The sequence below is a fragment of the Medicago truncatula genome, chromosome 3 (assembly GCF_003473485.1).
Source record: "Medicago truncatula cultivar Jemalong A17 chromosome 3, MtrunA17r5.0-ANR, whole genome shotgun sequence".
In the NCBI taxonomy this organism is placed as follows: Eukaryota; Viridiplantae; Streptophyta; class Magnoliopsida; order Fabales; family Fabaceae; genus Medicago; species Medicago truncatula.
Window position 1 is genome coordinate 58,872,197 of NC_053044.1, and position 25,800 is coordinate 58,897,996.

At 34.7% G+C, this 25,800-nt stretch overlaps 2 protein-coding genes across 2 annotated transcripts; one reads left to right on the forward strand and one right to left on the reverse strand.

Annotated features, from left to right (window-relative positions):
- The first annotated feature begins 1,705 nt into the window (after nucleotides 1-1,705).
- LOC11428168 (alpha-1,3-mannosyl-glycoprotein 2-beta-N-acetylglucosaminyltransferase) lies at nucleotides 1,706-11,003 on the forward strand. The gene is made up of 17 exons (XM_024779465.2): nucleotides 1,706-1,862; nucleotides 1,963-2,013; nucleotides 2,099-2,249; nucleotides 2,345-2,379; nucleotides 2,466-2,542; nucleotides 2,627-2,672; nucleotides 2,804-2,866; nucleotides 7,448-7,514; nucleotides 7,598-7,666; nucleotides 7,761-7,830; nucleotides 7,938-7,999; nucleotides 9,136-9,226; nucleotides 9,475-9,568; nucleotides 9,856-9,918; nucleotides 10,003-10,041; nucleotides 10,122-10,292; nucleotides 10,439-11,003. The coding sequence occupies exons 1-17, from the start codon at nucleotides 1,794-1,796 to the stop codon at nucleotides 10,547-10,549; spliced, it is 1,329 nt and encodes a 442-aa protein (XP_024635233.1). The 5' UTR covers nucleotides 1,706-1,793; the 3' UTR covers nucleotides 10,550-11,003.
- Nucleotides 11,004-13,438: 2,435 nt separating this feature from the next.
- Nucleotides 13,439-19,265, reverse strand: LOC11418231 (monosaccharide-sensing protein 2). Its single transcript, XM_003604056.4, has 6 exons — nucleotides 18,887-19,265; nucleotides 18,663-18,789; nucleotides 17,993-18,559; nucleotides 16,927-17,870; nucleotides 15,262-15,449; nucleotides 13,439-14,242 (listed from the first exon to the last, which is right to left on the reverse strand). The coding sequence occupies exons 2-6, from the start codon at nucleotides 18,739-18,741 to the stop codon at nucleotides 13,786-13,788; spliced, it is 2,235 nt and encodes a 744-aa protein (XP_003604104.1). The 5' UTR covers nucleotides 18,742-18,789; nucleotides 18,887-19,265; the 3' UTR covers nucleotides 13,439-13,785.
- Nucleotides 19,266-25,800: the final 6,535 nt, after the last annotated feature.

Genomic DNA, 25,800 nt, shown 5'->3' on the forward strand with positions numbered 1-25,800 from the left:
AATCTGCATGTACCAGTCTCACTTTTTTTAGTCTAATTATTGTTAGGCTATTGTTTTTTTTTTTTTTCCATTAATTCTTGTAATGTTTTTTGACGTTAAAGACAATTTTAATAACGAAAGTCCGGCAATAAATCAAACGTCAAGACTATAGAAATATAAGGTGGAATTTCTTCGACCTATATGCAATATAAATTCTTAAGAGCATATTTATGCTCTTTCTATCACATTATTTGTTTTACCAAATTTATTTAAATAACAAGAACTAAGAAGTTGAATTTTAATAAGGTACTAAGAGAGACTCTAAAAATAAAATAAAAAATAAGGAGTAAATAGTCAATTACCCCCCTGAAATTGTAGCTTTCGCCAAAATCTCCCTTGAATTTTGCAAAACTTCAAAAACCCCCTGAAATTGTCATAAGTCAATCAAATACCCTCCTCCGTTAATTTCCTCCATCCAACACGCTGACATGACTGTTAACTGCCACGTGGCACTGCCACATGATCAAAAAAATCATGTTATGTCGCGGGGGTAATTGACTATATATATATATATTTCTTTTTTTTTTTAAATCTGATTTTTTTTTTTTTTAAATCTGACTTTTTTTTCTTTTTAAAATTAACACCTGTGCCACCCACTCACCTTGCAAATACCCCATGAAATTTAACATTTACGTGCATATACCCCCTCAAATTTAAAATTTATGTAGCAAATACCTCCTCAAATTTATACTACTTATATACAAATTAGAATGTCTTTGTTTTATCAAATTATTAGCGGATATGTCAATGTCTAAATAACACATCCAAATTGGATCTTATCATTTGATGTTTCCCAACAGATTCTACACAACTGATAAAAAACAAAGATTATGTTATACAACTATATAGAGTCTACTGCTAATTCTATAACTCTCAGTAGCTCTCATGATGTGTTCTTTCAAGTATTTTTTCTTCTAATCAAGTACCGTGTGATAATAATTTTCCAAGTGTTTTTCGCAATAAAAAGAATCAATGAAATCAATGTTTTTTTGTTAAAAAAAAAAATGAAATCAATGTCTTTTAATGTGTATGTTGTTTGACTTAGTAATATATCTATACATGTACAAGACACAAATGTTAAATGTTCAATTCAATTTATAATTGTGATATTCTTTTCATTATATAAATGTGGTGCTTATACTAAAAATTTAATGCATAAATAAATATTAAGCTTTGGTTTTCATGAATCCAGAACACGCTGGGAGAAAAACTGAACGAAGATGGAATCCTTGCACAATCAAGAGAAGAATTCACTAATTCAGATGCAACCTCTAGAACTGATGAAGAATCTGTTACGGAATCTACCGAAAGGGAGGTTGTTGTAACATAAATTTTAAATTTGAGGGGGATATATGCACGTAAATGTTAAATTTCAGTGGAGTATTTGCAAAGTAAGTGGATGACACTTAATTTTAAAATGAAAAAAAAGTCAGATTAAAAAAAAAAAAATACAGGCAATTATCCCATGTGACGTGACATGACTTTTTTATCATGTGGCAATGCCACGTGGCAGTTAACAGCCATGTTGGATGAAGGAAATTAACGAGGGGGGTATTTGATACGTTTGACAATTTCAAGAGATTTTTTAAATTGAAAAGTTTTCGACAAAAGCTATAATTTCAAAGGGGTAATTGATTATTTAGTCAAAAATTAATGTACTCGGGGAGGGTAATGTGAAATTTGGTGGTTACAAAAAAAAGAAAGAGGGCGCTGTTAATTAAAGATAGAGAGACGACTGAGCGAGTTTTTGGGAAATGGCGAAATTTTGGTGTGATTTTCGGTTTCTTCTCTTTGTTGCAGCCTTGGTGTTCATCTACATCCAGGTGCCTCTATCTTTTCGGTTTCGTGTAACCTTAATTTATTCGTTTCGTTTCGTTTCTCGTAACATAACATATCTCCTTCGTTTCGTTTCGTTTCCTTCAGATGAGACTTTTCGCATCACAATCACAATATGCTGATCGCCTCGCTGCTGCTGTATGTAATTCAACTCTACATTTTCATTCCATGTTTGCTTTGCTTTGCATAATCAATCATCAAAATCTGTTATGTTGTTTCACAGATTGAAGCTGAAAATCACTGTACAGCTCAAATCCGATCACTCATTGATCAGATTAGCTTGCAACAAGGACGCATTCTCGACTTACAACAAGAAAGGAACCGTCGAGAGCAAGAATGTAGCCAAATCAAGTCTCTTGTTCAAGATCTTGAAAGTATGTTATCATCTCTGCACTCTGCATAGTATATTCTTAGTGTGCAGCAGCAGGTTGAGCTGATTCATAAATAAATAAATAAACAAACATTTCAGGAAAAGATGTACGAAGGCTGATTGATAAAGTCCAGGTTGAGCTCAGAGTTGCCTGTTTGCTTGCTGAATCTTCTTCTATGACTTTATTGTGTGATTTGATTCTCCATCCTCAACTTTTTAGGTTCCAGTGGCAGCTGTTGTCATCATGGCATGTAATCGTGCTGATTACCTGGAGAGGACTATCAATTCTGTATTGAAGTATGTTTCATTACAACCTATTTTCTTTACTTTACTCCTATTTTATACATTATTATTCAACAATTTATTATTTGTATTTTTCAGATATCAAAGGCCCATTTCTTCAAGATTTCCTTTATTTGTATCACAGGTATTTATTATGTGTACACTTCTAGGTGTGCAGTTCTTAGGAATTTATGGTCTCTCATTCAAATGTTTTACAAATACATATGCATATGCAAATACAACAAACAGCTGATTGTAATCTCTTTTATTATACAGGATGGATCAAATTCAGACGTCAAAAGAAAGGCTCTGAGCTACGATGAGCTATCTCATATGCAGGTATATACATTCACATGCATGTGCTGTACTTAGATTATTTGTATTCACCTTACTTTCAAAGGCTATTACTTGTCTTCTTATGGTGCTTACTTTAGATGTCATCCTTACCCCACAAGCCTCGGCCACCTTTACCAGCGCAAAACTTTTGTTGAAAGTTTGATAATTAAACAGTAGAGTAGTGCAGAGGATGCTTAATTAAATGTGCTCGAGTAGGACTTGTTGTTTAGTCGTAGGACATAATAATACCATTGGCAGTCCCTCAAGTGAGATTGATAGATACAAAATTAAATAGGCATTTTGTATTTATGCTTTTAGAGCCTCGTTGCCTTAGCAAGGAGTAATGCTTCTTCTTCAGCCATGTAAAGCGGCTTGAATTTGCTGCCATCATATTCTTTATAAAGCCCTTCAGGAATAACATCTAATGCTCTCAAGGTGAAACATGTTTTACAATAGAAAATAGCAGATCAACCAATGTTTTTACACGACGAATGAACTTTAAAATCGACGGTTTCTCCTAGCTTGTATTGCATTTATGATGGGAAGGTGTTTGCCTTAGGGTGAGTTTGAGCATCGACATAATTGTGGATTTTGGCCATATCTCTAGCTGATGTAGGGTCTCGACAGCATCCAAACCTCTTTAGCTGGATTTTGGGACTAAGCCCAATTTATCCTTGATCTCTTATCACACATATCTGTCCATGCTTTAAATGTCCAGTCCTAGGTGTGAAAATATATGCTTACCGAGCCATCCACATTTGTCCACTCTTCCGATGTTTAGTCTTGGGTGTGAGAGGGTGTGTTGAGATTCTACATCGCCTAGATATATGACCAAAATAGTCCTTAGAAGACTTGTACAATCCTTACCTTTTGAGCTAGCTTTTTAGTGCCGAGTTAGGCATAAACCCCTTAATCTAAGAGATATGAGGAATTGATCAAAAGTATGGAAGAAAATGAATTTTTTGAATGAATCAATACATAAAATACCCACGTTATACATGAGAACCTGGACACCCCTACAAGTATTCCCGCATATTCAATTCAAAAGTCTTCCCTTACTACTCTTTCTTTCCTCTTATTTATACTCTTTTATCCTAGACTCTCTATCAAGGTAGTCAGAGTCGAGATCATCCTACGCGGGATTGGGGAGGGGTTACAAGATCGTGAACAGGGGGATCGTAAGGTCCAAACTTACAAATCACACACACACACACACATATATATATGTGTGTGTGTGTGGGCGCGCGCATATAAAACAACATATAGATTTGAAGATTGAGAAGCCATAAGAAACAAAAACAATGGATTTGAAGCTTCAAGAGCCATATGCAAGCAAATGAACCAGAAGGGAAAAAATGCAATTAAAAAAAAGTTAAAGGACTAAATCGTTATCTGAAATTAAGTTAATGGACCATGAGTGTAATTGCCTTTTATTTATTTATTTATTTTTGACATGCTCTTTTCTCATTTCATGCTCTCATCCTGATTTGCCATTGATTCATAATTCAAGTCAGTTCATCCCATTTGATTCTCCATTTCGTGCTCTCGTCTTTTGATGCTGTTCTTGAAGTCCACACGCAACTGTTCTGTCACTGATTGGCTGCGTTTGCTACCTCTGATCAGTGCCCACTATTAGATTTGAGAGAACTAGATAGTTCCCAAAATGTTTATGTATTGAATTATTCTGAATCTTGAGTTAATTACAAGGCCAGTCAGCTACATGTAGCTGATCTTAACTTGCACACACTAAAACTAACCTACACCAACATCGGAGTTGGTTACATCTGGCACTAACAAACTTTTACAAACTGTTGCTTGCCATGCAATCTTCTACTACAAGCTGAAGCTTCTCTTGCAAGCTATCCTAACAACTGGCACAAGCACTAACTAACTGAATACAATAGTTAAACTAACAATTACATATATTCTCTTAAGAGCGTGTTTGGATGTAGGAATGTTTTGAGGGAATTCAAATACTTGTAAGTGAATTCCATCGTTTGGATGATAATTAGGAGAATTTTCAAAATGATGGAAATTTACGAAGTATTTTGTTCAAGTTAATTTTAAAGAATTTCAAATGACACAAGCTAAGAATTTCAATTTTCTTCATTCTTATAATTTTTCAAATTTTGCATTTTGGTCCTCACATTTTCCAAATTGACCCTAATAAATTTCCAAAAATTTGCAAATTGAACCCTAATTTCAATTTCCAAATTTGGCCCAAAAAATTTAAATTTATAAAAGTTGCCCAAAAATGATGACAATGAAATTTTTTATTACTCCATCCAAACAAATATATTTAGTAATGAAGGCAATTTAATTGAAACATTTGAATTGCCTAAAATTCTAAATTCTTAAAAAAAAATCATTTGCCTCATCCAAACACCATATTTTGTTTAATATTGGGCCTAACTCATCCTTACTAAACCGACTTGTAAGGTGAGGAGTCTCACTCTTTATAAACTCATTTCGGGTGTTATCTCTATTTTTTGTGGGACTTGGGTTTTTTGCAATACACTCCCTCATGCCTAGCTGTTGGGCTTTTTGCAATACACTCCCTCATGCCTAGCTGTTGGGCTTGGTGTGTGGATATAAATAGTGGATGACCCTAAATGGATAGGCTCTGATACCATATTAGGTTTCAGAGAAAGAGATAGTTGACATTTCTCAAAATGTTTCTGTATTAAATATTCTGAATCTTGAGTTAGTTAACCTGCCCTCACTAAGCCTAACCTACACCAACACCTGGGTGGTTACAGCTTTTACAAACTGTAGTTTGTTATGCAATCTACTATTACAAGTTGAAGATTCTCTTGCAAGCTATCCTAACAGCTGGGAAAATCACTAACTAACTGAATACGATCAGTTTAACTAACTATTGCACATATTCTCTAACCCCCTGGTATTCTTCTGTGTAGTTGGCTTCAACATGTTGGTTCTGCTTCTGGTTTTTTTGTTTCTGCTACTGTTCCACTCTGGTTCTATATCAAATCAAGCCAACCAACTGACTGTCTCATTGCTAGTTCTCGGTTTTTTGTTGGTATCTTCTTGGTATGTTTTGCTGGTGTTGTCTTAGTTTGATCTTCAACGGTGAGTTCTGTAGTCACTGGACCCAACACACTGTCGATAGTCTCTGATAGTCCCCGTTGTCTAGCCACTGACATCAGTAGCAGAAAATTCTGCGAGCTGTCCTACACATAAGTTAATTGGACCTTGATTTTGGTTTGTTCTTGCCTTGCCAATAGTTGTGGTTTGTTCATTTTTGTTCCTGTCCCCCTAGCTGAGCATGTAGGTGTTTCTTTGGTACAGTTTTGTCATGCACTATTTATTCCATGCTTCAGCTGCTGTAATCTAGATAGGGCCTTAGTTACTAATTTCAATTAAGCGCCGCACAATGTCATTGATGTTTGATTTGCTTTTTTGTGAAAGTTGGTTGTGGTTTTTCGCACTACTTTTCTCTTTCAAATAGTATATTCTTAACTAGCTTGAAGCTTGATAATAATCTTTAGCTTGAGGCGGACTCTTAAACTATAAGAAAAATGTCGTGTAATATCGTGATAGTGTCTCAAAGGTTCAGTCTCTCATCTCTTATGATCAGTTAGTTATTTTCAGGATTTGTTTCCATATTCAAGTAGAACTCGGAGTCTTGTATCCCTAGAAATCGGGGTGAAATCTTCAAATCACTATCAATCATAATAATATTTCAAAGTCTTTAATCTTTCTCTATTCTCTTTATCTAAAATCCTTTAGCTTCAACATGTTACAGCAAAATGTGCAAGGCATTAGACAATAGTCGACGCTAAACACTGACATTATCAATCATGATAATATTTCGAAGTCTTTATTGTTTCTCTGCTCTCTTTGTCTAAAATCATTTAGCTTCAATATGTTACAGTAAAATGTGCAAGGCATTAGACATATGTCAACGCTAAACACTGACATTTTCAATATAGTCTAACTTGGCAACCACTGTTGAACAGTTTTTGCATATCCAATTTTCATACTTTTAGACAATAGTTTCTCAATCGGTTATTTGTGTATTTAATGTTCTTGGCGATGTTTGCTGACCAATCTTCGTAAAACAGTAACATTAATGGGGTGTATCCAACTTGTGTTCACATATGTATATTGAGATAACTGCATACTCCAAAATGACACAATGCTATTTCTGAATGTATTTTAGTTACTTAAAAAATGAAGCACTAACGATCTGTAATTTGGAATTACTCGTTTAATAGTACTTGGATTGAGGATTCTTTACTCTTAAAGATGAGTAATTCAAATTCAGTGGCATAGTGGTAGGGGCTTGGGTATTATCGCTGCCCAAGTCCCACATCAAGTAATATGGGATTTTTGGTGGAATACTTAAGAGACTTGGTTCTTCCCCTTGACAACTAAATTTTAGGAGAGGGTTTCACAAATTCTTGGGGGCTTATCACGTAATGATCAGATATATACAACCAATATTTTGATCTCGATAAAATTATTTTGTTTTCAATAATCTGTGATGCATGGTGAATAAGGAACATAACTGTGTTTGACAACAAGAGAGCAGACTCTTTGTACTGATAATTGTCAATGCAGCACTTAGATTTTGAGCCGGTTCAAACTGAAAGGCCAGGAGAGTTAATTGCTTACTATAAGATTGCACGTAAGTGTTTTCATCTCACTTTCCCTTTGTGTCCTCTATTTGAAAAGATACTCCTCAAGAGGGGTTAATTAATACCTTTTCAGGTCATTACAAGTGGGCTCTTGGTCAACTGTTCGACAAGCATAACTTCAACAGAGTCATCATTCTCGAAGGTGAAATGGGCTATTTAACATTATGCATTTTTATCCTCTTCTATCACTGCTGAAAATATATGGAATCTAATAGAACATCTTTATCCAACCTCAGATGACATGGAAATAGCACCTGATTTCTTTGATTATTTTGAAGCTATGGCAACTCTCCTTGACAAGGATAAGTATGTGTTCAAGAGGAGGGATGCTGAATTTATTTTCTTCTGATTCACCATACATGTTTTTAAGGACTTTCAGATCTTTGTTTACAATTTCACATTATCCATTCTAGGTCCATTATGGCTGTTTCGTCATGGAATGACAATGGACAGAAGCAGTTTGTACATGATCCATGTAAGTTCAGTCAGTTGTTTCTGTATAACCTGTGATCGCCAAATTGTTCGCTAAATTGGTTAGGGATATGCAAGTTATGGACAGATATAAAGCTACATAAATAAGGAATTCAAGTAATAGACAGATATGCAAATAAAATCCAAACGCAGATACAACTCTTAAATGGATTATTTCATCACAAAATAAGATACTTCCTGTGACACTCTTTACCCTGATTTTTTTTTTAAAATAGTTACGTTAAAAAAACAAAATCAGGTCTATTTCAAAACTTTTAAAAACAAACTGCAAAAATAAAAATTAACTTAGTGTAATAGAATCTAACGTTGATGTCACATAATATCAAAGTTGATCTTTAAATCTCAATTCATATAACCAATGTAGCAATGTAGTCAGCATTGCAAACACGAGGAACGTAACACGGTTTGTAAGAACCTACTCAAGGGCAAAATTGTAACTTCACACACACACACACAAAAATTACAATACATGAACAAAATAACTTATAAATTACAACATTAAACTAAATTAAGTAATAATTCATAATAGTTTATTATAGGTTGTAACCAAAAAAAATTATAGCTCTAGGCCCGCATAAGTCTTTTCCACTAACTTAACCTAGACCTAGTTTTCTCCTTCAACATAACAAGCCGCCTCTGCAACTTTGAGCAACCAGCCGCAGCAGGAAACAACAAACAAGCAGATCTTGTGGTGGGGGTGGGGTATATGAAAATATGTGTTATAGTTAGTTAAACTGATTGTGTTCAGTTCAGTTGGTCAGTGTTTGTGCCAACTGTTAAGTTAGCTTGTGAGAGAAGCTTCAGCTTGTAATATTAGTTTGCATGGGAAGCTACAACTGTAACCAACTCAGATGTTGGTGTCAGTTACCTTCAGTGTGTGCAGGTTAAGATCGGCTATGTATAATACAGAAACAGTTTGAGAAATGTTTATTATCACTTTCTGTCAATAACCCTATTTACATCAATTTCAATGCAAATGTGTTTAATATTTTCAACGCAACCTATGTAGTCTCAAGGTAAATGTATTAAAAAAATATATTTGTATCCCCCTAAATATTACAATGTGTTGATCGCCAATGCTATTCTGATAAATTTAAATTTTAATGATCTATTCTGCAGATGAACTTTATCGCTCGGACTTCTTTCCTGGACTAGGATGGATGCTGGCTAGATCTACATGGGATGAACTATCACCAAAATGGCCGAAGGCATATCCTTAATTTTTATACTTTAGTAACCATTATTGTTTGTGTCTGCGACATTTGTTTATGGGGAAGAATTCCAGTTTAGGAACTGTTGGTACAACTATATACCATGACGGAGTACTAAGCATTCCAAGTTTTTAATTTATTCTATGCGATTATGATTCTTAACAAGATTTCTGTATGTAGAATTCTATTTTGTTTTATTGCAGTAATATTATCTTTGTATTTGATTTTTTCTTTGACAAAACTTCACCTACTGGGACGATTGGTTGAGATTAAAAGAGAATCACAAAGGACGACAATTTATCCGACCCGAAGTATGCAGAACATATAATTTTGGAGAACATGTAAGTTTTTTGTTGTACTTTTAAGATTGATCTTTTGCATTACATGATTATATGTGTAGGAACTTCACAGGAACGTGTGCTGTGAACCTCAAATTTTAATAATATTTTTATAGTCCAGTAAAAACTTAAATACTTTTGTGTTGGGTGATATGCTTCGTATATATTCGAACAGTTCTTGTCGGTACAAAGGCACTATAAAGCAACATGAAGTAGATCTTATCTCAACTTTCAAATCCTAGTATATGAGTATTTTCCATGCCCTTTTAGAAGTACTTCGATTTTTACAGGGCTCTAGTTTGGGACAGTTTTTTAAGCAATATCTTGAGCCAATCAAGCTGAATGAAGTCCAGGTAGCTATACATGCTTTATAAAAAATACAGTTAAATATGATTTTTATATTAGAATGATGTTATATTACTGTGGATTGAATGAAGGTCGACTGGAAGTCAATGGACTTGAGCTATTTGTTGGAGGTGAGATGGTGCATTGTATTTGTCTTTTTATGTCTAACAAAATGATGCTGTGGTATGTAAATTTTGTTTTTCTCTTTCAGGACAAATATGTTATACACTTCGCCAACATTATTAAAAAAGCTAAACCTGTCTCTGGAGCAGACTTCGCTCAGAAGGCACGCAATATAGACGGTGATGTGCGTATAAAGTATAAAGATCAGTGGGACTTTGAAAACATTGCTCAACAATTTGGTATATTTCAAGAGTGGAAGGTATTTCTACTATTTTTATAAAGTTGTTTGATCCATCTATAGTTGACGAGTAAACTACAACCCTTTTTTTCTATTTTACCTTTTTCTTCTCGTGGGTAGATCTAATTTTGTCCTATATTTTTTTTGTTGCTTCTGTTCACTTCCAGGATGGTGTGCCTAGGACAGCTTATAAAGGAGTAGTCGTTTTCAGATATCAAACCACGAAGCGTATATTCCTTGTTGGCCCAGAATCTTTGAAGCTACTTCAGATTGAATAAATTCTTAATGCTGGGTGACAAATAAATTACTCACAGCCCAAGAGAGTTGTTGTTTTCAGATGTCAATCTTACTGAGTAGTTTATACCGAGCTTAAGAGACTATGATGTGGCTGAAAGTGTAAAAGGTACGGATGAGAATGTGCTGGAACACTATAACGCACACCATCCCATGTATCTTGTAGAGATCAAGATTTTGTCTTGTGGAGTATTGTGGAACACGATAACGCACACCATCCCATGTATCTTGTAGAGATCAAAATTTTGTCTTGTGGAGTAGTGTGATACTGTGATCATAGAGTGTGGCCTTGGGGTAGAAGATAATATCTATCCTACGGATAGAAAGGTGTACTTCTAAATATAAATAATAATTTATTCGATTTGCATTTCTTGACTGTTCTTGTTTAAGTGCTATTTCCGCATTGTATAACTATGAAAAAAGAAAAGATTAAGTCTATTTGACCTAGCTTTATAACATTTACCTGAATTGGGGATTTTCTTATGGTTTCTTGCAAAATAAGTTAACAAGTTCTCTAAAGTACATAGGTAGGGTGTTCACTCACGGTGTGAATTAGTTTGATTTTGAGGCTAAAAGTCATTCGAACAATGAGATAAAAAACATGCAGCTCTATTTTGGTTCGGATGGCTTTTAAAAACCAAAGCAAATCAATGTTGTTTGGATTGGTTTGGTTTTTTGTTAGAAAATTCATTTTAGAGATCAAATGCTCGAATTCAGCATAAAAGAAATGAGCTTTATCTTGATAGTAACTACTACTTGCTGGTTTATTCAAAGTCATTAGCTCTTTTAATTTGATAATTAGCTATGGAAAAAGGGATCTATTGAGTATGGAGAAATGATATTTGTACAACCATTTTATAAGAATTTTTTGACAACTATCTCTTACATACTCACATTATGTTTTTATTCTCTATCTTCTTTTTTCTCTCTCTACTATTTTTGATAGGGGTGTTCAAAACCGAACCAATCCAATAGAAAAACCGCAGACCGAACCAATCCAAATTGAAACCGCAAAAAACCGCATTTGGTTTGGATGTATTCAGATCAATTTTTTACTCAACCGTATGGTTTGGTTCGGTTTGCAGTTTTGATTTTACTAACCGAACCAAACCAAACCAAACCAAACCTCAATATAAGAAAAACACTAACTAAATATATATCACTTGAACCAATACTCATAGAAACTCAATGAAAACTTTAATAAAATGACATGTTTTTTCTTTTGTTAAGTTTCTTCTGTTTTTTCTTTCAAAAATGTATTTATGTACTACTTGAACTCTTAGAGAATGATAAAAAAAATTAGTCTTTTGTATTTCTTACAAAATATGATTACTTTTTGTCCGCGTTTAAATTTGGTCTACGTAGTTGCGAACATTGTTGGATGAAAATAAAATTGTTATGTTGGATGAAATTTAAAACATTGCTGAAAATATGGTGTTTTATCTTTTTAATTTGATTTTAATGTTGGAAACAAAAAAAAATATTGTCTAAAAAAACCGCACCAACTGATCCAATCCAAACCGCATTGGTTTGATTTGGTTCGGATTTTATTTTAAAAGTCAACCGAACCAAACCAAACCGCATACTTATTTATCTTGCAGTTCGGATGACTTTTAGCCTCAAAACCGAACCAAACCGCACCGCAAACACACCTAGTTTTTGACCTAATAAAAAGAAAGAAAGAAAATTGTCAAAAAAGTTGTTCAAATATCATTACTCTTCACATTTTCAAGCTTCATCAGTAAATTCTCATTCCCTTGATTTCATTATGGCTTGATACATAATGAAATGTTTGTGTTTTTGCATATATTCTTTCTCAATTAAATCTTGATGGCTGGCTTGGTCTAGTGGTAAAATGACATGTCTTGAATTCGAGAGAATCCGGGTTCGAGCCCCACTAATGCGTTTGGAGGGAGGTAAATGTAAATACCTTTGTAAGTGCTCTTTGAGCCCCGAAGGTCTTCTCTGCCTTGGACTGGGGCACCATCCCCTCACCCTAAAAAATTTCACAACCAAAAATTAAATCTTGATGGCTATTCGGCTTATGTGAGGCTTGATGATGATTGAAGGTATTTCTCTCATCCATTTTTTGTCTTAATGTATATTAGTAAAACTGTTAGATCTCAACGATTAATCTGAGCAGGCCAGAAAGTTTTAGTGTAACTGATTAATACCTAACATGCGTGATTGAAACTTAGACTTATGTGCATTTGATTCCTGTGTACTTGAACACTTACTGCTGAGCCAAAGCTAATTACTTTGGGAAACTTAATTTATAAGAAGTTGATGCATCGTAATTGTGCATCAATCTTTTTTCATTTGAGTATGTAAGCTTCAATCTTTTTCACAATGCCCTTTTTCTTTGTACTAAAACCTTTCTTCCTATCATGCAGTTATGACAGAGTTAATGGGTATGGATCTAAGTTCATATCGTTGGAGAAATTAATCAAAGGCTGGAGTCAAATGCCCTTGACATTGTCTTTAAAGTCAAGATTTATTTAGTTTTTTTTTCTTTCTTTTTTTGGATGATTGTAATTACTATTATTATACAATGATTTAGCTGTGACTTGAAAAACTTATGGATGATTTCATTTAGGATCATTACTGACATGATCTATGATCTATATATTGCTGTTTTTTTAAGTGTACAAAAGTTTTAGTTTGGAACAATCCAAGATAACCATGACCTTGCCTAGATATATGTTGTGGAATGAAATTTAGTATTTACAAAAAAAAAAAAAAAAAAAGGAAACTGGGCTAAAACTGGATTTGAATAAAAAAATTAGTTTAAAATTGGATTGTTGTTTCAGGAATCAAACCAAAACCAATATTTGGTTTGGTTTTTAAACCATGCACACGTAAAAGTAACATTCTTTTTATATGGCATCTAGTATTAATCTATACCAACATCCTCAATTCACCATACACTAGCCATCTTCTTTGTCATACATTCAGTAAATAAAGTAGGTCAGTTCACCCTAAGAAAAGATCATATAACAATTTTGCGTTCGAATAACGAAAACCATAGCCCCGTAAATGAACCGATTTTTTTTTTTTTTACAGAAACAGAGTTTCATGCTTCTCAATCTCAACCCACAGAAAAGAGAGATTAATAGAAAAGATAAATCGAAAAGAGGAGAGAAAAAAAATAAACAACCGTAGATTGAAAACAATTGAAAGATACCGTCAAAACTTCCAATTTATCATACCCTTTAGTCAGTTATGCTTGGCCGCAGTTATGCTTGGCCGCGTCAATCTGTTTTGCTCCGACAGAGAAGAACTCAATGATCACTTCCAGTGGCATGCCTTTGGTTTCTGGAACTTTCAAGAACACAAACACCCAAGCTATGCAGCACACAACTGCGTACAAACCAAAAACACCGCCAAGGCCTACAGAATTCAGCATAACTGGGAGTGAATAGGTGACAATGATGTCACATATCCAAAAGGTAAGAGCACAAATGGCAATGCAAAGACCACGAACTCGAGTTGGGAAGATCTCAGCACAAAGTATATTAGGAACTGGCCCAAATCCCATGACAAAGGAACAGAAATAGACAACAACGCTAATGGTTGAGATAGACGCATTTGCAGTGTCGCCCAAATCCACAAGGCTCCCTAGGACTAATATGAAAAGAGATACTATCAAGACAGGGATTGTAGTGAGCAGCAAAGTCCTGCAAGAATGTAAAAAACAGAGTAAGCAAATAATCCAGCAAATATTGCCTTGGAGTTTTCAATTACAGATAGCGGAAAACACCTGATTGTTAAAATCACACTACGTAATAGGGCTACAGCACCACCAATTGAAAATATTTTGTACTACACAGCATACCACGGAACAATAGCGGTTTGTTTAAATTCCGCTACACTATAGCGGTATAGCGCCACTATTTAACAACACCAGTTTATCTAGTAAAGAACCGAGAATTATAAGGTGGATAAGTTGGTTTGAGAGCGGGCCATAAGGATTAAAATGATAAAGATGTCATGGATTCAACTGTCTCCATTAATATAACACCTCCACTAATATAACAGATTGATTAACTACTAATATTTGTTGTTAATAATGAAACCCTTTTCTGAAACTTTGGCCCAAATTATAAAGAAAACAATTTCAAGATTATCTCTAATGATGATCAGTTTCTAAAACCTTATATTATTCTTCACAACCGCAAGAATTACTAAACTGAAACAACCCAGCATCAATATGGATTACGCAACAAAACAAGAAATATTGATAGATGTAGCGTAGCCATTGAAAGATGTTTCATTATACGACTCTACAAGAAAACCCTGTGATGCTACAATGGCACAATTTGAGTTACTTCAGTAAATACCTTCTTTGTTTTTCTCTAAAAGTAAAAAATTGATACAACAGAGTATTTCTTTTTAAAAAGTAAAAAACAGAGAGTATTTCTTTTTTTAAAAAAAAAATTAAAGATGGGAAAAAGAACCAGTATAAATATCAAGAACAGCTCAATGAAACTTGATACAACAAAGAGTAAAAATTGTCAAACCCGCCTTGTTATTGACATCAATCTGAGATTCTAGAAAAGCGCAGAGATAAAAAAAAATACAAACAAATAACATTTTGAAGAGAAAACCTCAGCAACATATATCCACCACTTGAAACATATTTCTTACCATGTGAGCTACAAATGTCAATAGAAAATGGTAGAGAGGAAATGGATACCTTCTCCCAGAAATATCCATGAGCCTCATGGCAACAGCTATACAAGGAAGCATCAACAAGGTTGTCACTGCACTAATTAGAAAAGATGATGAAGTAGAACTAAGGCCCAGGTTTGAAAGAAGATATCCAACACCTGCCTGCTCAAGAATTTGTGGTGTATAGTAGAGGACTCCATTTATACCAGAGAACTGCATTGATTCAAAGATGAAATAAATGATAGTCCACCATAAAATTTAGTCAGCAATAGAATCAAGCATCAAATATTGGTTAACGAGTGACACCTAATTTTTTAATTGGAAACCTCAGCGGGTAAATTGTTCCTAAGCTGGAAATATGTTACCAACGATTCTGTTTTCATTTTATTTTCTTCGGGTAAATTTTTAACATAGCCTGCCACTAGATAAGTACCAAATCAAAAGGCACAACCTCCTATTTAGGTAAAATAAGGTTTAGCTTGATTTCAAACTGCCTCAATGTTGGTGTTTTTTGCATCCAAGTAAAAGCAGTAATAAGAAAACCCACAAAGTATAAATTATTCAATGACATTGATGCAAAGGATCTTTTTTACTAATCAAAGCTGGGATTTAATTTCATATATTATTAACCAAGAAAACGTATGATAGAGTCTTAACTTAGGTGGTTTGAGCATATATGGAGAAGATCCATAGAAGTATCGGCAAGGACGGTTGACCAGATGAAGGATAGTCCAATAGTTAATCAAGAAAAACTATGTCAAACCGTTATGAGAGATTGAGGTAAATGGTCCATCTTTGAGCTTAGCTCAGTTAATGACATTATGTGTAGTTTGGTCCATGTAGCTAAGGTGGTGGGTAAAGGTTTAGTTTGTTATTTTTGTATACCATTAACTCGTATAGATACCACATAGCTGCAGTGAAGTTAAACTGGAATTTCCAATTTCATTGAAGATTATTTAACACGATAAATTTTTTAAAGAAAGGAATTTCATTAAAGTTAAATACAATGATGTGCATAATTTTTTCATTAATAAATGTCAAGTTTTTTTAATTTTACCAAAACAAAATTTTAAATAAGAAAATCAATCCATAGAAATTTGGCTTGAATCATTTCCAGGCCCTCTCCTAATTTTACATTTGAGAACAGACTTGCTCTCACAATAATAACTGTCATGGACCAACTATACCTAATATTTACGCTATTGGGTGAAAGCATGTCAATGGTTTTACACATGCACGGATGCACCAATTACAACAATTTCACTCCCATAACATATGAAAGTCAAAACTTGGAAAGATGCGTTTTAAGAGAAATTGTTTGCATTAGATTCAAACCACTAACACTGACTCATACTGCTAATCTAGGTATATTACTTATATTATATAGCACAGCCCATGCCCAGTTAACGAAGTCCTGGTAATCTAAGAAATTTACTACGGGGGATATCGTTTAAAATCTGTATGAATAATCACACAGGCGTAATAGAGCTAGAGGATGACAATGAATTAAGCCCTTGCCTGTAAAACAATTTCAAGGAAGTGAATAACAGGAAAATAAGAACCATTAACAACAACTTGGAGACAATACATAATGTTTTGTTTCATCATAGAATGAAATAGAAGCACTAGAGCACAACATGACTACAGTAGGAAACAAAAACCATAGCAAACACTAAAAGCATGTTATTACCTGCTGAAGAATTTGAAGTCCCACTCCTACAAACAATGCATGCTTCACCCCCGGTTCAAAAAGATCATTCCAACTTGGCCCTTTTGCAGCTGTTTCAGATGGATGAATCATAGCAGGTCCAACTGGCTGTTGATGCATGAGCTCCTTGTTATAAAGAGCTGGTTGACTCACAAGAGCAGCAGCCTGCTGTACAACATCACCATCTGTTGGCACATCACCGCCAGGAAGTGAAACGACAGACGCACGTATAGATCCAGGACCACCCTCTTGGTGTAAATATATTCTCTTGAAACCACCTTCCTTCTTTCCACCTGGACCTTCTTGTTCAGACCATTTCCAAGCTAACTGCCAACCACCACCAATTCCAGTACTCCCAACAGGTTCTCCTGCATTCCCTTGTAAAAGACTACCTTGCCTCATGTTTGAAAGGCTACCCTGGGCAGGAAGAGGCATGTCCTTGTCCATACTAGTTGTTTGACGTGAGATCAACGGACTCTGTAAATTGTCATCGGAATCACCGGCAGCGGCATCAGAGATATAGTCATCACCCTCTCTGGCAAGACTTTCTTCATCCCAGTCTTCATTCCTAGGCTGATTTCCCCCAACACTGAACATGCTTCCAAAGTGTGGAAAAAGAGTGCTTCGCATGCTTCCAGTCTCCGGGAGCTTCTCATGAACACTGCCAAATAGGGTCACCAAAGGATCCACTAGACCACTCGGATTTGCCATGCTACCTTTCCTAGATACAAGGCCAACGGAACTCTGTCCAGTGACAGGTCTGGCAACCCAGGACTGACCATGTTCGGGCCCATACAACTTGATCTGATCTTTACCGGTAGATGGATCCTCTTCATCGGCTAATTCGTTATCCGGACCAATTATGTACTCTTCTATGGATGTATCACCCCCGACTCCAAGACCCTCCACTAGTAAAGCCATCTCACCTGCTCATGCCCAAAGACGATTATTATAATCAGAATCATAAAATAATAGAGGAATAACAAGTGAGAAGTGAAGAAAGGAAAAAGGGAAAGAAAAAAAAAGAAAAAAAAAACGCATAGCTAACCAGCAACATCTTGGCATCCACGAAGGCGCTGCAAAACTTTCTTAGCCTCAAGCATTCGGCCTTTACTGACAAGCCATCTTGGAGACTCGGGCAATAACAATAGTGTGAGTGCAAAATAAATAAGGGAGGGGATTGAAAGAACACCCAACATAAGCCTCCAGCTTGGAGCCTTGGTTAGTGACATCCCAAAGACCATACAGTAGGAGAAAAACATACCAGCAGAACCGGCGAACTGAGGAAGTGTATTGAGTGATCCTCTAATCTCAGGAGGGGCAATCTCGGATATGTAAAGAGGTACCAAGGTAACTGCCAAACCAATTCCGAGACCATCTAAAAGTCTTGCAAAGAGGAGGATATAAACATTTGGAGACCAAAACATGACAAGAGAACTAAGAAAATAAAGGAGGGAGGAGATGATCAACATGGGGCGTCGTCCAAACAAGTCTGATAGGGCTCCAGAGCATGTAGTAACAACGGTGGCTCCTATAAGTGACATGGCCACAATTAGACCTTCGACTGTGGGTTCACTTTGTAATTGAAATTCCCTCTTTATGTATAAAATAGATCCTGGAGAGAGAATAATAATTAATAAATAAGTTTCAACAAGAATAATTGTTGTATTAGATCGAAGATGAGGAGAATAGAATAGATTAGAAAAGAGACGACCTACCTGCAATAGTGGCATTATCCCATCCTTGGAGTAAATTACCGATAGCAGCGGCAACAGCAACAATAACAGCTCCGCTCATAGTTTCTTTCTTTGCTTGATCGATGGATCGATCAATCAGTCTGTCTGCCTGAAAGAGCAAAAGTAAATAATGAATTGAGGATCTCTAAATCCTAAGAAGAAATCCAATACCTAATTGAATTGAATTGAATCGAATTGAATCGTACGTGTAGTTGTATCAGATGCAGAAAAGTAGGACGGACATATGTCACTCACTCACTCACTCCCTCTCACTGCAACTTGTATGTGTAGGATTGATGATTGATGAGTTCATCGGCTTCTTCTTTTTTATTCTTTCTTCTTATTTATTCTTTATAATAAAAATAAATAATAATAGTAGAGAGTGCAGGCAGGTAGGCAGCAGTACTAAGACAACGAAAGTGAGTGAGAGAGAGAGAGAATGAATATTAATCAATCAAATAGATCCTATTCGCCGGGTCCAACACTAAAGCAAGCACTGTTTTTTTGCAACAGAGCCTCACTGCTGGACACCTGCCCCCCTTATTCTGATCGATCGGAATTCTGCGTCAGTCATTCGCACAACACATTTAACGCTTCCTTAAATAAAAATAGTATGTATGTATGTATAACTAAATTTTCAAATATAATACTAACTCATTTCCATTCATTCATAAAATAAAAGTTAAGGAAGTTTTTTTGGATGGCATTTCACGTGAGAAAGTCTAAAATTTTTCTACCATAGGAAAGTTTATCTTTGCCATTAGATTAAATAGGAACATAGATTTTATTATGATATGTGCACACTATATCATCCACCACTATTCTCTCTCCTACACTCACCACCACAACCGTATTCCTTTCCTTCATCTCTCCATCTTGGTCTTCATTTTCAAATCATTAAAGAACACAAAAATCACAACTCATGGATTTGGGCAAAATTGTTTATCCAACAACTTCATATTCTCCCTTTCATCATTTCTCTCCCATTCATCTAAAACTCTGATTTAGAATTTGAGATCTGGAACTATTACCTTAATTTTGGTAATAATGGATCTAGTATGCCTAACCAATTTCATTTTATCAACAAAAACGTGTTATTAATCAAAATAACAGAATACTGGTGAGCTACAATCAGAAGGAATCTATGAAACCCATATAAATGGAGAAACTATCATGCTACAAAAACAAACCTAAACAGAGGATTAGGTTCTTTAATTAGATTGAAGCTAGAATATTGTTTTTAATTGTGGGTTCCATAAACACCATGGTTTTTCAATTGCAACACATGGAGATTGTTTTTGAATTGTTCTTTAATTTTAATTTTTTTGTTTCTTTTTATTTTTCAAGATTTTTAAAGAACAAATGATGAAGATGGAAATTGTAACACCCCGTTTTCCCAACATAAAAATTCTGCATAAATAATCAGAGTTTTTCAACATAAACGGAATGTCACATTCTTTTCTTAAAATCATAAACTGAATAAATAACTATTTATCCTTTAAAATTCAAATACAAGATCTTTAATACTTCGCAGCGGAATTTATTTTAATAACTAAAACAGTCTTTGGCACGAAGGCCTCTTCATAAATGTCTCATAAAAATCCAATCTAAAAACATAGTCATAAATCTTCAAAAACAATACGTAAGGAATAGAAAAGCAATAACAAAGTTCCCATCCCGTTACGTATCAGAGCACCTAAGACACACGAGAAGGAAGGCTCACACGACATCAACTATTCTTGGTTACCTGTTAGTTACCCATGGTGGGCAAACAGAAGGGGTGAGATTTCACAAACAATAATATTAAGCATATAATTCATCAATTACATTTAACAACATAAGCATCATCAATCATATTTAACAACTCATAGACAACATCATGTAATCATCATAATATTCATCATAGATAATAATATATCATAATTCACTTCTTTAATAGTTCATATAAAGAATCACAGCTTTAAACAATTTCATGATTTAACAACTTAACAACTCGACAACTTGACAACTTAACCTCTTGACTATGCAACTTAATCTTCTAATCATGCATGTGGTACCAATACGGGGCATCAAGTCCCAATCGCTATTTGAGTATTATTATACTACCGGAGCATCAAGCCCCAATCGCTATTTGAGTATTATTATACTTCCGGAGCATCAAGCCCCAATCGCTGAATGCTAATGCATAGACTCGACCTCTTAAACATCTTAATCGACAACCTCTTATATAATCCAATAATTTGGAACTTCATCATCTTAATCAACTTAGACCGACTCATGCAGCTTAGTTAAATAACAACAGCAACACAACAGTATACAAAAACAGCATGACATAATAATATCAAATGCAAGTCAACAACGTCTCAATTATTCACATATAATTCAAGTAATGCATATACAATTATATCACAGTATAACAACATCAAATAATAATCAACATCTTAAAACATCATATATACATATAACACTTCATCAATCATGGACAATATCGTATTCACAACATATACATTCATATACTAATTCATCAATCATATTCAATTATTCACTGTGACCTACGTGCAGTAATTTGACTATAACTCTAGTTCTATAAATCCTTTTGAAGTCAAACCAACGGCATTAGAAAGCTAACATTTATACCTACAACTTTCGTGTTTACACCTAAGACCAATTCTGTACCAGTCAATACCAGTTTTAATTTCAAATTCGGACAAAGTTGTGCTGAAATTCATAAAAATTCACTGTGACCTACGTGCAGTAATTTGACCATAACTCATAAACCGAAAATCATTTTCAAGTCAAACCGACGCCACTGGAAAGCTAACACAATTATCTACAACTTTCATGTTTACACCAAAGGCTAATTCAAAACAGAAACGTGTGAAAAAGACGCAAGAACATGAAACAAAGACATGCTGTCACAGAGCAACTCGGGAAAAACACACTTTTCACCCCAAAATCCCAATTTTAACTTCCCTATGCCCAAATTTGATGCCAAAGTTTGTCTAAACATTTATATACATCAAAAGAGACTCAAAACCATATAAAACTTGACCCAAAACATTATTTTAGAAAATCATCAAATAATCACTTTTAACCCTAATTCCCAAATTCTCAAAAACTAAAACCTACAACATGTTAAATCCAATTTTCAGAATCAATGACTTAAGATTATTGAATGTTAGTCTCACCCTTACCTTATAGATGAAAATCGCAGCACTCCTAGGTCTTCCCCCTCTCGGCTTTTTCTCCCTTTTCTCCAAAATTGATCGTACGTTATGTTTTTTCTAAACTAGGTTTCTCCTATTTATAACCCTTTTTCTATTTTATCTTATTTCTCTTTCTCCCCCAAAACTCTCTAAAATCTCATAACAAACTCTCAACTCAATCTTATTTCTATTTTCTAATCTTATTCTATTAAATAATATAATAAACCACTTAATAAGTCACGTAATCATATAAATATATTCTAAACTCTTCTTAATAAATTCTAGACTCAATTAAATAATTAAATAAAACAAATAATTCAAAGAGGGCGTTACAAAAATGTACTTGTAGTTTCATGGAGGTTGAAGATAGTAAGTTGAAGAGAATGAGGTTAAAGTAATAGGTGGTGGTAGATGAGTTGCAGGTTTACAAAATTATGTGATGGGGAGAAATATAGGAAAGAATAAAATGAAGAACTGAGGAGAGAGAACAGTGGTGTGGAAGTGTGTAAAAAAATTTAGTGTGGAGAGAGTATTATAAAAATGTGTTCTTGATTTGATCTAAAGGTCAATATAAACTTTCCTATGGTGGAAAAGTTTTAGACTCTCCCATGTGAAATTCCCCGTCATCCTTGTACTGTATCAACTCCCATACGTGTCTATCTCTTGTTAAACAAGACAGATTTGCTTTGCTTTTGCCTTTTGTTTTTCACCTATTGTACTGTTCATAAAGTAAGCATGTGTTGAGCTGAACATTCTGACCATCAGAATGTTCCATCTGTTTCACTTAGGATGATTTGTAAGACTACCATTTGATGTAATCAAATCCTAATAGTGAAACAACAATGAAGAGCAGTGATATTAACATCTAGGATGATATTCCCTTGTGGAATATTCCTAGTATATCAATATTCATAGTCTTAAATGAACATTGAATATCCTTTTTGACATAATCTTTGTATATGTCTTTATTGCTTGATTGATCCATGCAAAAGTACTTTCCTGGACATATATCCATGTCACATGTGCCTTGCATGACCTTGATCAAAGTTCTTGAGATTCTTGGCTTGTATAAGAACAACCTTCTGATCTATGCTTGAACATTCTGATATTCGAGCAACATTCTGATCTAACTTTCTGACCTCAGTGTTAGATCATGAATTCAAATGTCCTTTGATTTCTTGAATCTTGGTATGATTTAAACCTTGTTCCCGTCTTAGTAAAACACTCAATAGCACAAGTTAAATACCAAGAAATTAATCAAAGTCCATTAATTCTCTAATCATATTGGTTTATTATCTTTAAAATTAATTAATTAGAGATTTTGCCTCAACAATAATGTTTCATTCTCTTAGACTCTCGTTAACATTATCACATCCTTAATAAGACTTATAATAACCTTTAAGTTCATTAGGTCTTGGTAGTCATGTTAAGTTGTCAGTCGAGGGCTGATTTAACCGTCAATTGAGGGCTCGACTAATTACAAGGTTGGTTGATTGTCTCGCAACTGGTAGTCAAATACTTCATATAAGACCTATGACATCGTTCAAGTCCATTCAGTCATCAATCGACGACTGATTAAGTTGTCGCCTAGTTTTGCACCAGTTGTCAACCAATTCAAAGCCAGCTGATTTTAAAATCAACTAATTGTGGTGCAGGTGATAGACAAATCATTCCACTTCAGCTTAGTGAGAAGTATATGATTCGATTACTAATTTTTTTTATTTAAATATGTGTCCTCTGCATCTTTTAGTTGGTGACATCAGGAGAAAGATGAGAGTTGTATCATGACAGTTGATTGGTTCCTTTTTGTTAACTTGACACTCAACTAATATAACTTAGGTGCATATAGAAACTTGATCTCCTGGATCATCTAGGTTTGCAGGAACGATGCAAATGCGCAAGTGACATTACTAAATGCTCTCCAACTGTTATATGACTCAGTTGACTTAGGCGACTCCAACATCATAAAGACTTCTGGTTTATAGATAGTAGTAGTTGTACGCTACCAATTTGACACAGTTAGATATCTTACCAATATGTCTTCTTCAATTGGCGAGCCATACAGCTTCCACTATCTTGCATCAACTTCCATTTACCTTTGATGTTGGAATATTTTAGCGAGATGCAAAATCATTTTAGAAAATGCAACAAGGGATCAATGTGCATCAGTCATTCTTCCAACTATATCCTTTCAAAAAATTTCTTAAGGATCTCAGCTGCCATGTTATTAGTTCCCTTGTAATTAGTTGTCTGATCATTGTGATAAACAAATGCATTACAAATACATCATAATCATCATCAGAGACTATTGTATAGTTAAATCTCTCAAGTTCACTCTCTCAAATGCAACTTTCAATCCTAAATGCTTTAGTCCTCAGCTGGCTCAAGTCTGAAAACTCAAAAGCAACCAACTCTTCTTTTAGATACGGGAACATGTTACCCAAAACCAAAGCAACATATTCCTCCTTTGGAAATTGTATTGTGCTCATGGAACCCATTTTTTGAATCTTTTTATAAAGTCAACAACTGTCTCGTTCTTTTGTTGTTTCAAATTCATTAAGTTAGTTGTTTTAACTTCATGTTAAGACTTATAAAATCTCTCTGAGAAGTGTTGTTCCACGTCTGCCCAGTTTACCACTTAATTAGGCGGCAAAGACAAATATCAGTAGAAAGATACTCATGTTAATGACAAAGGAAACAACTATATCATATTGTATTCATTATGCCCAACCTCTCCACATTAAGCTACAAATCTGCCAACATGATCAATTGTAGACATGTAACTTTCGCTTGGGAAGGTTGTGAAACAAGGGGCCTTAAACTCAAGGTGTATTCTCCATCCAATGAGGATATGGTTTTCTAGACATAGGCGTAACTAAATAGATTTACGCTCTCCCCCTGCACTTTTCGCTCGCGTCCAGCTGATTTGTCAAATATACCTTGCGTGAGTTAAGTCACGCAGCGTGAATTAACTCACACGAACGTGACTTAACTCATGCTGGTTTTTTTCTCTACCATTTTCCTCTCTTCTTCTTTCTTTCTTTACATCTTTGCCTATTATTTTGAATTGCAAACAACCTTATCAATTTTACAATTGTTGCTTGCTAAAATCCTATGTCAAATTCTCATTAGACGGTAAGATCTTTTTTGAATCAATTTCACAAATCAAAATCAAAATCAAAAGGTCAAATGATTTATCCAATAATTGGCACAAATAATTCACGTAGAAGGGACTGTTTCATTTCAAAACTGGTATACCTCAACCGCATAAAGAAATAACCCAGCTGTTCAAATAATTCTCTTGCTAAACAGATTTCACGTGAATTGGCACAAATAACCCAGCTGTTCTTAATGTATAAGGGCCCCTTTTTCATAAATGAAGGAAGAAGAGCAGAAATGAAATCGGAAGATAATTGGCACAAATAATTCCCTTTTTCATAATGTATAAGGGGCCCTTATCATTGACACAAATGATTTATTCTAAATTGTAATGGAACGAGAGAGAGAGAAGGAAGAAGAGATGGATTGAATGAAATCGGAAGGAGAGAGAGGGAAGAAGATAACCAAACTCCTGTTGTTGTTTTCAGCGCGCGACTTAACTCACGCTGTGTGAGTTAAGTAATGCAGGGGCAATTGCGTCAATTCAGTTGGGCGGAAGTGTTTTGTGCAGGGGTAGAGCAGAAATCAACTAAATATATCCATGATGCAGTACCTTTCCATGGACTCAAATATTATGTTGGGTAAATCATCGAGGAAGAACCAGTCAATTCTAAACTTTTGACTACTTTTTGATTAATCATAATCCTCAAATCATCAGGGATATCTAATTTTTATTCCAACTACTTTTTTAAAGTTACATGTGCGCGTAAAACTTTTTATACTGATAAATGAGTAAATAGACAATTACCCCCTTA